Source organism: Phoxinus phoxinus (genome assembly GCF_949152265.1).
Source record: "Phoxinus phoxinus genome assembly, chromosome: 14".
In the NCBI taxonomy this organism is placed as follows: domain Eukaryota; kingdom Metazoa; phylum Chordata; class Actinopteri; order Cypriniformes; family Leuciscidae; genus Phoxinus; species Phoxinus phoxinus.
In genome coordinates this window covers 12,354,397-12,368,248 of record NC_136889.1, presented here as the reverse complement: position 1 = coordinate 12,368,248, position 13,852 = coordinate 12,354,397, and the positions used below count along the sequence as shown (strand labels likewise).

At 39.1% G+C, this 13,852-nt stretch overlaps 1 protein-coding gene across 18 annotated transcripts in view; it reads right to left on the bottom strand.

Annotated features, from left to right (window-relative positions):
- Positions 1-13,852, bottom strand: part of camk2g2 (calcium/calmodulin-dependent protein kinase (CaM kinase) II gamma 2) — a 68,091-nt gene that overhangs the window by 26,781 nt on the left and 27,458 nt on the right. For all 18 annotated transcript variants that reach the window (XM_079635844.1, XM_079635858.1, XM_079635845.1 and 15 more), the window contains exons 4-6: positions 8,587-8,641; positions 7,541-7,606; positions 2,605-2,677 (exon numbers count right to left, since the gene is read on the bottom strand). In XM_079635844.1, coding sequence (XP_079491970.1) covers positions 2,605-2,677; positions 7,541-7,606; positions 8,587-8,641 — 194 coding nt within the window. The remainder of the gene's footprint in view (positions 1-2,604; positions 2,678-7,540; positions 7,607-8,586; positions 8,642-13,852) is intronic.

Sequence of the window (13,852 nt, the reverse complement as noted above, 5' to 3'; positions counted from 1 at the left end):
TCTGAACAACAGTAAATGTGACTGCACCTTTACTATTCTAAACAATTTCATGTAAATAACTTAAAAATATAACACTAAAACAACATTATAGTGTACAGTATGAAAACACTCAATGTGAGCCAAAAGAATTATAAAGTGCAGTCGACAGACATTCCCTCCCATATGGCTGCTCACTTATTCTGTGCATGATAATGCTAAATGTGATGATCAAACATACCGAGGCTGAATTTAATCAGCTGTGATCTGCATTAAAGGACATAAACGTATCCAGCATGTTCTATGAGGACAGTCTTTCATCACCACACTGTAGGAATACTGAAATCCGGTCTCGTACTACAGAGGGAATCAAGTCATAGACAAAAATAGTGTGCATGCTTGTATATGTGTGCGAAAAGAAGGGAGAGATTGCACGTGGTGTCTTTATCTTACTGCTGTGTGTAAAGCGGACCGATAGTTATGACAGCAAACCCATTGCTCTGAGCTGCATAATTCATGAAGAGACAGAGAGGAGGGCTTGTTATCTCATGCTACGAGAGCAGGGGTGAGCTGCTCTCTCGCCCCGCTGTCCCACACTCCCCGCTGCCTCTGTATGCTGCAGACACAGCCCTGACCTGGACACAACAGACTTTCTGTGACGACATGGCGATGGCTTGTTATAATAAATATTACAGGGATAGTTCACCCAAAAATCATTTACTCACCCTTAAGTTGTTCCAAACCTGTATGACTTTCTTCTGTTGAACGCAAAATAAGATATTTTAAAGAATATTGGTAACCAGACAGTTGACGATAGCCATTGACTTCCATAGTATTTTCTTTTTCCGACAATGGAAGTCACTTGGCTACCGGCATCAACTGTTTGATAAACTCATACAGGTTTGGAACAACTTAATGGTGAGTAAGTGATACATTATTTTTTGGGTGAACTATCCCTTTAAATCATACTGACAGAAGATTACTTTCCTAGACTGCCCAATGATGTAAACTAGGGAATTAAGCCAAGCCAAAAAACGTTTAAAGGTCAAACGTTTTAAATGCTAGGCATCACATCCTCCTTTCCTTTTTTAAGAGCTGATTTTTGAATCAGTTTTTAGCACTTGAAAATGGTATCAACATAAAAAAACAGCAAACAATCAACATTGAATTGCAGATAATAAATAAATTAGTAGACAAATAAATAAGATAATCAAATTGCTAATTTTCTAGATAAAAAGATGGTCACCTTACATTTGTTGGAACAACTGTTCTTTTCACTTAATTCAAGGGCACAAAAATGTGACAGTGTTATTGTTTTAGTATTATTTATATACCATATCAGCAGTTGGAAACCTTATGGCATGTAGAAGGATAACCACTGAAGTGAATGGTCTGTCGGATCTAGCTAGCACAGGTTAAAGTGCACAGTTTATTAGTATTTATAGTACCCAACTTAATAAAACAGGCGGTGTGACTACGAGGAATGATTACTTCAAAATGTAATGTAAATGTAATTTTTCCAGTTTTAGTCATTTAGTTAGTCATATTTATATCAGTTGGCAAGGCAACATTTCTATTTTTTGTTTAAGGTAATGTTTTTAATCTAATACTTATTTTATTTCAGGCTTATTTCAAATACCAATAAAAAAAAATAGTTTTAATTAACAATAACATCATCTTCTGTGAACTTTTTCTTTATACTATATAGCCAAACCATCAGCCCCTCTGTCCCCCCGGTTACAACCTTTAGGGAAAGAAAATACTTTTTTTTCTTCAGTCTAGCTCCTGCTCGACTGTCCCTGTTCCGTTCTTACGTCCCTGTCGTAAGATTCTCTTTTATGTCTGTGTTCAACAGTCTCTTTCGCTCTGATGAATTAGAGGCGGCAAAATGAGTCCCTACCGCACACGCTCACCACCATGCCACGGTTCTGCAGCCTCTGTGACATCACACAAGTTTCCATAGCAACCCGCCTGCTTTCAGCACTCCTCTGTCTGCCTTTACTTAAAGAGGTGAACTAATATGGAAAGGGCCGGTTCAGTTGGAGGTTCTGGAGGGGTGGGGTTAGACACATTTTTGTCCACCACATGGCGCTGATCTGTGTTTCATCAGTCATTATTGTAGAAAAAATTAACACACATAAAACCGGAAACACACATGATTTCACCTCCAGCACAGACTCTACTACATCTACTCGTAGGAAGATCTGAAGATAAATTGAAAAATTGCTGTAACCTCTGACAAGCAACAAGGAAGAACTGTTTCATTTCAATCCAATATGAAGTTCACACTGAACGATGGCATTTAAGCAAAAAATCTCTCCACCATCCTCTATTAAACATCCCTTTGATTGCTTTCTGCATTGTGCCTGTCATCAAATCACCCCTCTGGATTAGTCACAGCCAACTGACCACTCTCTGACGTCAAGAAACACAAATATCAATCAAACAGGCAAGAAAATGGTCATCCATGTTCTCCAGGGACAGGTTAGCAGCCACGCAGTGTTTAATGTCACAAGCACATGTTTGAGTGTGTGCTGATGACGCCACAGTGTTGCCAAGAGGAGGAGGAGGGTTTGGATGACGCAAGCTCCAGGATTGGCACATTGCCACACTGACGGCATGACTCACCTTGAGGTCCCTGTGCACAATGTCATGCTGGTGGATGTGGCTGACGCTTTCCAGGATCTGATTGATGCAATGACTGAGAGAGAGAGAGAGAGAGAGAGAGAGAGAGAGAGAGAGAGAGAGAGAGAGAGAGAGAGAGAGAGACAGAGACAGAGAGAGAGAGAGAGAGTTAGTACAAGGATCTAAGTAAAGTACGAGGATCAGACACAAGAAATCTAGCTGAAGAATCTGGCCTATGCGGAGAGACTGAGCTTTGTATGAACAGATAAATACTCTGATTTGTTTTGTGGTTGTCAAAGCTGCCAGAGTAGCTCTCCAGGATGGGAATGAAGATACATTTACCATGTCATTCAAATGCCAAAACAGTTTTCCTGAAGATGAATGAATACAGCAAATACAGTAATATATATATATATATATATATATATTTTTTTTTTACCATTTAAAATAACTGTTTCTATTTGACTCCAGTCTTCAGTGTCACACGATACTTCAGAAATCATTAAAATATGCTTAAGAAACATTGATTATTATTATCAGTGTTGAAAACAGTTGTCCACAGTTTTTTTCAGGATTCTTTGATTAATAGAAAGTTCAAAAGAACAGCATTTATCTGAAATAGAAGGCTTTAGTAACATTATACACATCCGTTCAAAGGTTTGAGGACACAGTAAGATTTTGTGGTATATACAGAAATAAACACTTTTAATTCAGCAAGGATACATTAAAGTGATCAAAACAGTAGATACCTTTATTATGTTACAAAATATTTATATTGCTCTATTCAGCAAAGAATCCTGAATTGTGTATTTCCCCCCCCAAAATATTAATAGCTTTGCCATCACAGAAATATATTAAAATAGAAATTGGTTACTTATTAAAAGTTACTTTAAATTGTAATAATATTACAGTTTATAATAATAATACCCTTTTATTTTATTTCTGATCTATATCAATATTTCTCTCTCACACTCTCTATAGGGCATTTGCTGCTCCGGCAGACTGCACTGCAGAGAGACATTTCAAGAAAGACTTCTATAGACAGTGAGGTGACATAAATAACAAGCACCGGTGGAGCTGGAAAGAATGTTTATAAATGCAGAGAGTGGAGCAGCTCATTACGGAGCTCTGAAACCTGTTCAAAAGGTCATGACCCGAGGACAGAGGAAGGGTTGGGAGGAGATGACATCTCTCTGAGGGACTGTTTGTTTGTTTGGAAGCATACTTGCACCAAATCATTCAGAAATGTATTTTTCATGTAAAGAGAGAGAGCAAAAAAGAGAGAGCTTGCAGAAAGAAAAGCAATGGCAGTTGAGGAAAGAAAGAGCCCCATTAGATATTCCCTAAAGCTCTCTTGAGGAAGGATGGCGAGGAAGGCATTTCTTGTGTCCAAATTTGGCTAAATCTGTGGACTGCATTCCATTCCGTCCCATTACAAAGGCACTTTCCAGCAAAAACTCTCTCTGTTCTCCCTTGATGCAAACTCTCAGAAGCAGTTTTCACACTGTAAGTCTGGAGAGTGCCTTCCAAAAGTAATTGGAAAGTGACACTAATTTTGTTGTTCCGGCTTAGTGCTGAATATGAAGTGGATATGGACTGAAGTGCAGACAGTCAGCTTAAATTTAAGGGGATGCCTATTCAGGCAGCAGTTTAAAAATAACATCACATTTCAGGCCAGCTTCCATCCCTATCAAAGCACAGAGTATTTACATAGCTTGACATTATTTGAAATAAAAATATCATGTTTAATAATCAGTTGCGTAGCCCTGGCATTTAATGATTGTCTCACTGTCTGAGACCCAAAGCCAGCATTAGAGTCAGAATATCTTCACTGAGGCCTTACAGTAAAGTACTGCGGTGGTGCCATGGTGCAGTGATGGCTGCAGACAGTAATACCATGGTACTATGCATACATCACTAAACAACTGCTAGTACACACACAAACATTCAAAAGTTTGGGGACAGTACAATATAAAAAACTGGATGACTAGTAATTTCCTACTATTAAATAAAAAAAAAAAGAATAAAAAAAAAAAGATTCTAATTATTGGACAAAAAACTTCCACACGTAATAACCTAGAATACTGTCTAACACTTGATGGCTGCTCTGTTAAGTCTTCGCCGTCGGTTAGGAACCTGGGTGTGCTCTTTGATACCAATCTTTCATTTGAAAGTCATGTGTCTAGTATCTGTACAACCGCATTTTTCCATCTTAAAAATATATCTAAATTACGCCACATGCTCTCATTGACAAATGCGGAACAATTAGTTCATGCGTTCATGACCTCAAGGCTAGATTATTGTAATGCTCTACTGGGTGGTAGCCCTGCACGCTTAATAAACAAACTACAGCTAGTTCAAAACGCAGCAGCTCGAGTTCTTACCAGAACCAGGAAGTAGAGGTATTCTCGGGTCCTAAAAACTGTACCCGACCCGAATCACTACTTACCCGAACCCGACGTGCATAAATTATTATTTTTTTAAGAAAAACCCGACCCGAAACAGACCAGATAAAATTAGACCCGAGTCCGACCCGACCTGACGGCATTTCCTTTCGAACCCGACTGGACCCGAACGTAAACGGCATTTACATCCATGGGCGTCAGTTTGGTTTGAAATGTGCTGGGGACAGAGACGCATTTGGAAGAGCATTTTCAGAAGTGCTGGGTATAATGACGCATTCATTTTTTTCTCTCTTTCGCGCAGGTCATGTTTTGATTAAAGTAAGCTCTCCAAGCTACTATGCTCTCCACAGAACATAAAATATTCATTTTATTTTATTTTTCGTGTTTGCATTTATGGAGAATGGTCTCATAAATGAACCGAAACTCAGCATAGCCTACTTGCCTCACAGACCTGAGAAATGCATCTATTATCTACAGAACGCTAGAAATCATACTTTTAAACAGAACAATTAAAAACGAAAGAAAAGTAATCCATATGAAATGTGCATTTCTCTCTGCCGCGTTCACTACTGCGAAGATCGCGAGTCAGCATTGTCAACTTCATCTTTGCAGCCGACACAGAAAACACTTGTTTATTAATAAACCGGTATTTCCTTTCGATTCGATTTTTTTCCGTTTAAAATTGGACATTTCGAGCTTTATATAGAAATATTCATCATGTCTGTGACTGAGGCTATACACTGTGTTTCAGTTCATTTTTGAGACGCGCTCCAGTTCACGCCACGGAGACCATGAAAGCGCGCCCTGTTTGTTTTATTTTATTTTAAAGCACAATTCGGGTCTTCTCGGGTCCATTTGGAAAATACATATTTATTTTAATAATTAATAATAATAATTCATTACATTTATATAGCGCCTTTCTGGACACTCAAAGCGCTTTACATAGAAGGGGGGAATCTCCTCAATATTTATTTTAAATTACCTGAGACCCGAAGCCACTAATACCGAACCCGACCCGTGTCCGAGACACTCGTCGGAGTTTTCGTCGGACCTCAGGTTTTCGGATCCAAGTGGACCCGTGAAGACCTCTACCAGGAAGTATGACCATATTAGCCCCATTCTGTCAACACTGCATTGGCTCCCTATTAAACATTGTATACATTTAAAAATATTGCTGATTACTCACAAAGCACTAAATGGTTTAGCTCTGCAGTACTTGAGCGAGCTCTTAACGCATTATAGTCCTTCACGTCTATTGTGATCTCAAAAGTCCGGCCAAATAATAATAACTATAATAATCAAAATCGACTGCTGGCGGTAGATCCTTTTCCTATTTAGCAACAAAACTTTGGAACAGTCTTCCTACCATTGTCCGGGAAGCAGACACACTCTGTCAGTTCAAAGCTAGATTAAAGACACATCTCTTTGACCTAGCATTTACATAATGCATTATAGACTTCTATAATTAAATGTTAGGCTGCATAGATTAGGTCAGCCGGAACTGGGAACACTTCCCATAAATCCTGATGCACTCGTTACATCATAAGAAGAATGGCATCTACGCTAATTTTAGTGTCTTTGTTTATCCCGAGGTTTTCCCACAGCCTGCCGGATCCAGGACCTTCGCCTGGACCCGATGTCAACGCAGTGCTGACGTGCCAACTAGTCTCTCCACTGTGAAGGATCCCTTTACCATTCTACAGATAAAGCGTTGTCGGGATAATTTCGGTTTTGCGTATCTACCCCGAAGTGATAAAATTTTGAATCAAAATTTTTAAGGCCAGACAAGTAGTTTAAGGCTTGGTTTATAGGGAATTACAAACTTGCGCACATATATTCATATGTGCATAACTATAGAATGAATTCTTAATGCGCACGTGAGCGCCATCAGCGTTTCTCACAGGTTCACGTTTAAAGTCTGTGTAGAGAGAACAATGTCGACTTAGCGCCCTCTAATTTATTAACTAATGATCCTTGCGACAGAAGTGAATCAATCAAAACTAACTTTAGCTGGAAAATATCTTCATTCAAGAACCGCTTTAAAGCCAAAACAATCTCTGTTATCTTAAATTATCCATTTATTACTGTAGCCGCTTTGAAACAATCTACATTGTTAAAAGATATTAAGCAGCACACGTTTTCAACATTTATAGTAATAAGAAATGTTTCTTAAGCACCAAATCAGCATATTAGAATGATTTCTGAAGGATTATGTGACAGTAATGATGCTGAAAATTTGCCATCACATGGACAAATTACATTTTAAAATATATTAGAAATCAGTTACTTAAAACAGTAATTTTAAATTGATATAATTTATTTTAAGATAATTTTAAAATAAATTGAAGTATTTTTAATTAAATAAATGCAGCCATGGTGAGCACTTCTTTCAAAAATATTAAATAATTGAACTGACCCCAAACTTTTGAAAAGTTTAGTATATATACAGAAATATATACCGGTATATATATATATATATATATAATATAACAACTAAACACTGATATGGTTTTAGCTGAATTTTTTTAACATACCTTGCATCTGCTTCACTGTAATATTCTCTTGCGACAATGTCTTCAAACAGTTCTCCACCAGTCACACTACAGGAAGAAATACAGGCTTTATCAACAGTTCAAGGGAGGAGAACTCAAAACTATAAAGTATAAAGAGCATGAGGCCTGTAGGGGAGTGTGTGGCTAATGGAGGGAAGTTTTATTACCGCGGTTCAGCGCTTAAGTGTTGGGTGAGCTCTATCAGAGTCTTAATGACACAAGAGCCCTTAGAGAGGGCCATACAGTTACAGTATACACACACGTATGTCTCGCTCTCACACAATGCAGTTACACAGAGGACTCTATATCTCAACAATACTTCAGACTCTGATAATCGTTCAACATGATGTCAACATAACTCAAGCAAAGGAGTTCAGAAATAAACCAAAGTATTTTAGACTATATGGTAGGGATGCACAACATGTGTATATATTTATACACTGTATATTATGTTCATTTTTAATGTTATCGGCCCGGTAAGAAAATGTTAAAGCCAATAAATAATGGATTGTTTCTTTCAGCAGAGACACTTCAGATGTGAACTGTTCGCCATGATGCTTTTGCATTGCTTGAATATGATTGGAATTACTTCAAAAAGGAAAATACAGTTAAGTGCAACATCTGTCATGTAGGCTACATTAAATTATAATGAGAACATTATAATTACGTGCTTGTGACATGGCTTTTAATGTTGAGACTTTTGTTTTTGCAATCAGGCTCTCAAAACTTTTTGGATTTATGTTTATTGGCCAATATATATGTTATCGGCTTTCAAATATAAAGAATTATCGGCATCGGCCACAATGTTCATATCAGTGCATCCCTACTATATGGTAAAGAGAAATAGGCCTACTGGCTGGAGAAACGAGTTTAATAGTCATACCGGTACATCAATTACATTTTCCTGTAATTAACAGTTAATTACAGCCAAACAGGGCTGAAAGGAAGTGTAAAGTGCGAGTATACAGGCCTCATCTAGGATCAGTCTGGTTTAACAGAAGATCAGAGTGTCTGACTTAGATACTTACAGGTCAAAGACCAGGTAATGAAAGCCTTCTTCTGAGATACTGTCATGGAGACGCACTGTTGAGGGAAAACAGATAGAGAGAATGAGGTAAGACAGAGAAACAACATAAGCAGGATGAACAGAACAAGCTTCTATCCTTTTCTTGACCTGCCCATGAAGTCATCCTCATTAGCTCAATTACAAAACCTAACCTTGCTGCCTAATGCCTTCTAAGGCAGCATCGTAAGTGACCCATTTGGAACGGTGCACATAGAGAGCAACTCCACATGCCACACAAATAGAACTCAGCATAGGACAGGGGTCCTCAACCTAAAACATAATATTCGCCACACTTAATAATAGCCACACACCATATAAGGTAAGATATTTTCTGTATTTCTGTAATTGTTGTAATCATGACAATGTAGCTTGTTTTCAAAATTATTTTATTAACAGAAACTGGGATTTATATATTAAAGGGGACCTATTATGCCCCTTTTTACAAGATGTAATATAAAGCCGCATTTACACCGCTAAAACTTTCCCCAGGAACAAGGGAATTTGGGGTGGTACTTGTGTTTCGACCACAGGAACCAGGGTCTAACTGAAGTTCCGGGAAAAAAATTCCCTGCTCACAAGGTAGTACTTTTTCAAAGTTCAGGAACTTTCGGGGGTGGGACTTGGGCGGTGAACATGCTGATGGGTTGAGTTCATGCAGCATTTTGATTGGTTGTCTTTACGCAGCATTTTATTTCATCCACCTTTTTTTTATTCTGTTGCGGTGCGTGCATTAACAGTTGTTTGCTATTCGAATCAACAATGGAGTTTAAAATACGCCCGATGGACTGACAACGAGGTTCAGGCTTTATTAAGATTATATGCAGAGGACGAAAGTCAGTGTGAACTGTAAAATCGCGCACAGTCCTACATCACTGGACTAATTTGCCTGATCATCAGGGTGCTTCAGACCGCAAAGAAACGCAGACAGCAACAGGTCTGGGGAAAAAAAGTTCCTGGGACAAATTGTTTCGGGTAATTCAAGTTAATAAACCCCATTTTAATTAACCACAATGACATCGGAGACTGTGATACACTTAAGGATACATAACAAAATTAAATGATTTTTTTAAACATTTTTATTTGGCTTACTCACATTTTAATTTAACATTTTTAATTACACTGAACTATTTTAGAACTCAATGAATTACAAGTTTATTTATAGAAAACATTTTCTCGTGCTCAGCCAACATGTAGGATTTTTTTTTTCATTTGTTACAATGCATTATTATGGGATTGTTTTCTCTTCAAAGGATACAAGTTACATTGTTTTACATAGGCAACACTATGACATTTGTTTTCTTTGAAACAATGTGCCTTGATATATTGTGCACAATAAGCCCGAGCTGTGAAAAAAGAAACACTGACTTCATGACCACTTTAAATCAAAAAGAATCACAGCTGACATCATTCGTGTCAGAGGAGCTACTGAGGTTCACATTACTGAGGGAACGGTGGCATTGCAAGTAAGGCAAGGAACATTTGTTATCCTGATTGAAAGTAATGAATTTGTCATCGGTAGTTACAGATTTGAAACAGTGCACCTGCCAGATCTCACACACGCAGGCATTAAGAGACCCCTCGGCTCGCTCTCATTGTGTGTGGGTCTGTGTAAATGACAGCGTGCATTAATCTCAGACATGTGAGAGGTGGCTGTGCTAGAGGAGGGCAGAGAGGACAAAGCAGAATGATATTATCTCCACATACACCCAGGATCACCCGCGGCGCTGACACAAACACACACATTCTGACAGGAGGACTGTGTTTTAACACAATTCAGACTCATGGTGCTGTTAACGGTGTGTGAATGGAGAGAGATTTTAACAGGTTGGCCTGAGAGAAGTGAGGAGTGGATAGAGGTGATTTTGTTTTGTACTCTGATGGAGATGACACTAGTTATAGCTCTAGTACTCAAGAGCAATAATACTTGCCCTAATACTTTTGACTTGAACTAGAGTACTGGTACTTCACTGGTCTAAAACGAAAAAAATAAAATAAAATAATATTAGTCGTGTGTGTTGTAGTAATGTAGCTGCTGCTGCAAAATAACACATTTATATATAAAATACAAAATATACAAAATACTTGGGGTCAGTAAAAAAATGTTTTCCTCGAAAGAAAAAAACACTTTTATTCAGCAAGTATGTATTACATTTATGAAAGTGACAGAGTAAAGACATTTATAATGTTAAAAAATACTTTTATCTGAAATAAATGCTGTAAATTTATCCTGGTTTACACAAAAATATTTAGCAGCACAACTATTTTCAACACTGATAATAATAAGAAATGTTTCTTGAACACCAAATCAGCCAATCTCTGCGCATGCGTCGCGAGTGAGCGCTTTTTTTGTGTTTGGAGCTCCGTCGAATTGATTTATAAATCCTTGATTTTCTTCTTTACACTCATTTTTGTGTTTCGAATCGCTTTGTTTGTGTTTGGAGCTCCGTCGAATTGATTCATAAATCCTTGATTTTTTTTCTTCGTTACACTCATTTATAAACGAGCATTTTCTATTTTTCCAGCGTGTGAACATATCTCCGATACTACTCTCTATAAAAAACAATCGGATTGCTTTGATATCGCTGGTTATATCCAACTTTCCGAACTTCCGTTACTATCTCTAACGTTAGCCCGCTAGCATTTGCACGCGTGGTCTCGCCTATCGACCGTCTTATTTACACTCGAATCACTGGAAGGATACGGGTTCTATCCATGATTTCAGTCCTAAATTAGTAGTGATATTGGTAGCATCACTGCTAATTTATTGTTCATCTGTCATAATGGCGAATACATCGGATGTGTGTCTACCTCTGAGTGCAGGTGAGGACACGTTTGAGCTGCATTCGGTGCGGTTGGAGCTGGAGTCCGTGGAGAAGCAGATCCGTGATCTGCTGGGGAGGCAGGCCGAGCTGCGAGACCGACGATCAGCGCTCGAAGCATCACGCGCCGATGCTCACAAGTCAGTGGTTAGTAACTTTTCGACTCCGGCCTCCTCTACTCCGTGTATTTCTCTGCACAGGACCCGAGCATCCCTGCCCTCATTCACCCCGGCACCGACACAGCACCATGGACCCTGGATGATTCCACAACGGAAGACGCGAGCCAGGACCAGAGCAAGGACCTCTCCGCCCCTCCCGGTCTTCGAGATCTCCACCCGGAACCGCTTCTCCCCTCTTCGCGAGACGGAACGCGACGACGCTGTGATCATCGGCAGTTCCATGGTCCGGCATGTCCGCGCTACCTCAGGTAAAGGTATGGTGCGCACTCACTGCTTTCCTGGTGCTCGTGTTCTCGATGTCGCTGCGCAGGTCCCCGAGATCCTGAACGGTGACGAGCGCGTCGGAGCTATCGTGCTGCACGCGGGGGTGAACGACATCAGGCTGCGGCAGACGGAGGTTCTGAAGAGGGACTACAGGAGCCTGATCAAGACGGTACGCAGAACATCGCCTGAAGCAAAGATCGTCGTGTCTGGACCGCTTCCCACGTACCGACAAGGACAAGAAAGGTTCAGTAGATTGTTTGCACTAAATGAATGGTTAATGTCATGGTGTAATGAACAGAGACTGCTCTTTGTAAATAATTGGAATCTGTTTTGGGAGCGACCTAGGCTCTACCGTGCTGATGGCCTGCACTCCAGCAGAATCGGAGCGGCTGTTCTGTCGGACAACATCTCCAAGACGTTACACACCATATGACTAGTAAGTCAAAGTCTAAATCACATTCTTTGCTGTCCCAAATTAATTGATATAAGTACCAGTGTAGAACACTTTATAGAAACTGTGTCTATTCCTCGTTTAGTGAGGCCAAACAATAAATCTACTGTAGGATCTAAGAAAAATCTGATTGTGATTAAACCAGAAAATCTCAATATTAGTGAACAAAAACAATTTCTAAAGCTAGGTCTTCTAAACATTAGATCGCTTACACCTAAGGCGGTTATTGTAAATGAAGTGGTCACTGATAACAGCTTCGATGTACTCTGCCTTACTGAAACCTGGCTTAAATTGAATTATTATTTCGGTCTTAATGAGTCCACTCCACCAGGATACGGTTATAAGCATGAGCCCCGTCTGATTGGTCGTGGCGGCGGTGTTGCAACAATCTATAGAGATATTCTTAATGTTACTCAGAAAACAGGCCACAGGTTTAATTCGTTTGAAGTACTTGTGCTAAATGTTACGCTCCTAGATGTAAGAAAGAAATCCCTATTATCTCTAGCCTTGGCTACTGTATATAGACCACCAGGGCTTTCCGCTGATTTCCTAAAAGAGTTTGCAGATTTTCTCTCAGATCTATTGGTCAATGTCGATAAGGCAATAATTGTTGGAGATTTCAACATACACGTTGATAACACAAATGATGCGTTAGGGGCTGCGTTTACAGATTTATTAAACTCCTTTGGGGTCAAGCAAAACGTTAGTGGTCCCACTCATCGTCTTAATCATACTCTAGATTTAATCATATCATATGGAACCGATCCAACCGATATAGATATTATACCGCAAAGTGATGATGTCACTGATCATTACATGGTAACTTGCATACTACGTACGGCTGAAATGTGTCATGTTGCGCCGCGTTATCGACCAGGCAGAACAATCCTTCCAACTACTATAGATAGATTCTTGAATAGCTTACCTGATCTATCTCAGCTTCTCAGTGAACCCAAACAAACAGATGAACTAGAGGAAATGACTAGCAGTATGAGCACCATTTTCTCTAGTACATTAGAAATTGTTGCACCAATTAGATTAAAAAAGGTTAGAGAGAAAACTAAAGCACCATGGTACAACAGTGCTACGCATGTTATCAAGAGAGAAACTCGTAACTTAGAGCGCAAATGGAAACAAACAAATTTAGAGGTCTTTAGAATTGCGTGGAAAGACAGTATGTCACGTTATAAAAAGGCTCTAAAAGCAGCCAGGGCTGAGCATCTCCGCAAACTAATAGAAAATAACCAAAACAATCCAAGGTTTTTATTTAACACTGTGGCTAGATTAACAAATAAACAGACATCACCTGAACAAAATATTCTGTTACATTTTAATAGTAATGATTTCATGAATTTCTTCACTGAGAAAATAGAAAGCATCAGAAACACAATTGTAAATGTACAATCTTTGACAGCGTCTTATGATTCAGCCTCAATTATCGCCCCTCAAGAACAACTACAGCGCTTTACAACTATAGGACAGGAAGAGCTAAATAAACTTATCACTGCATCTAAA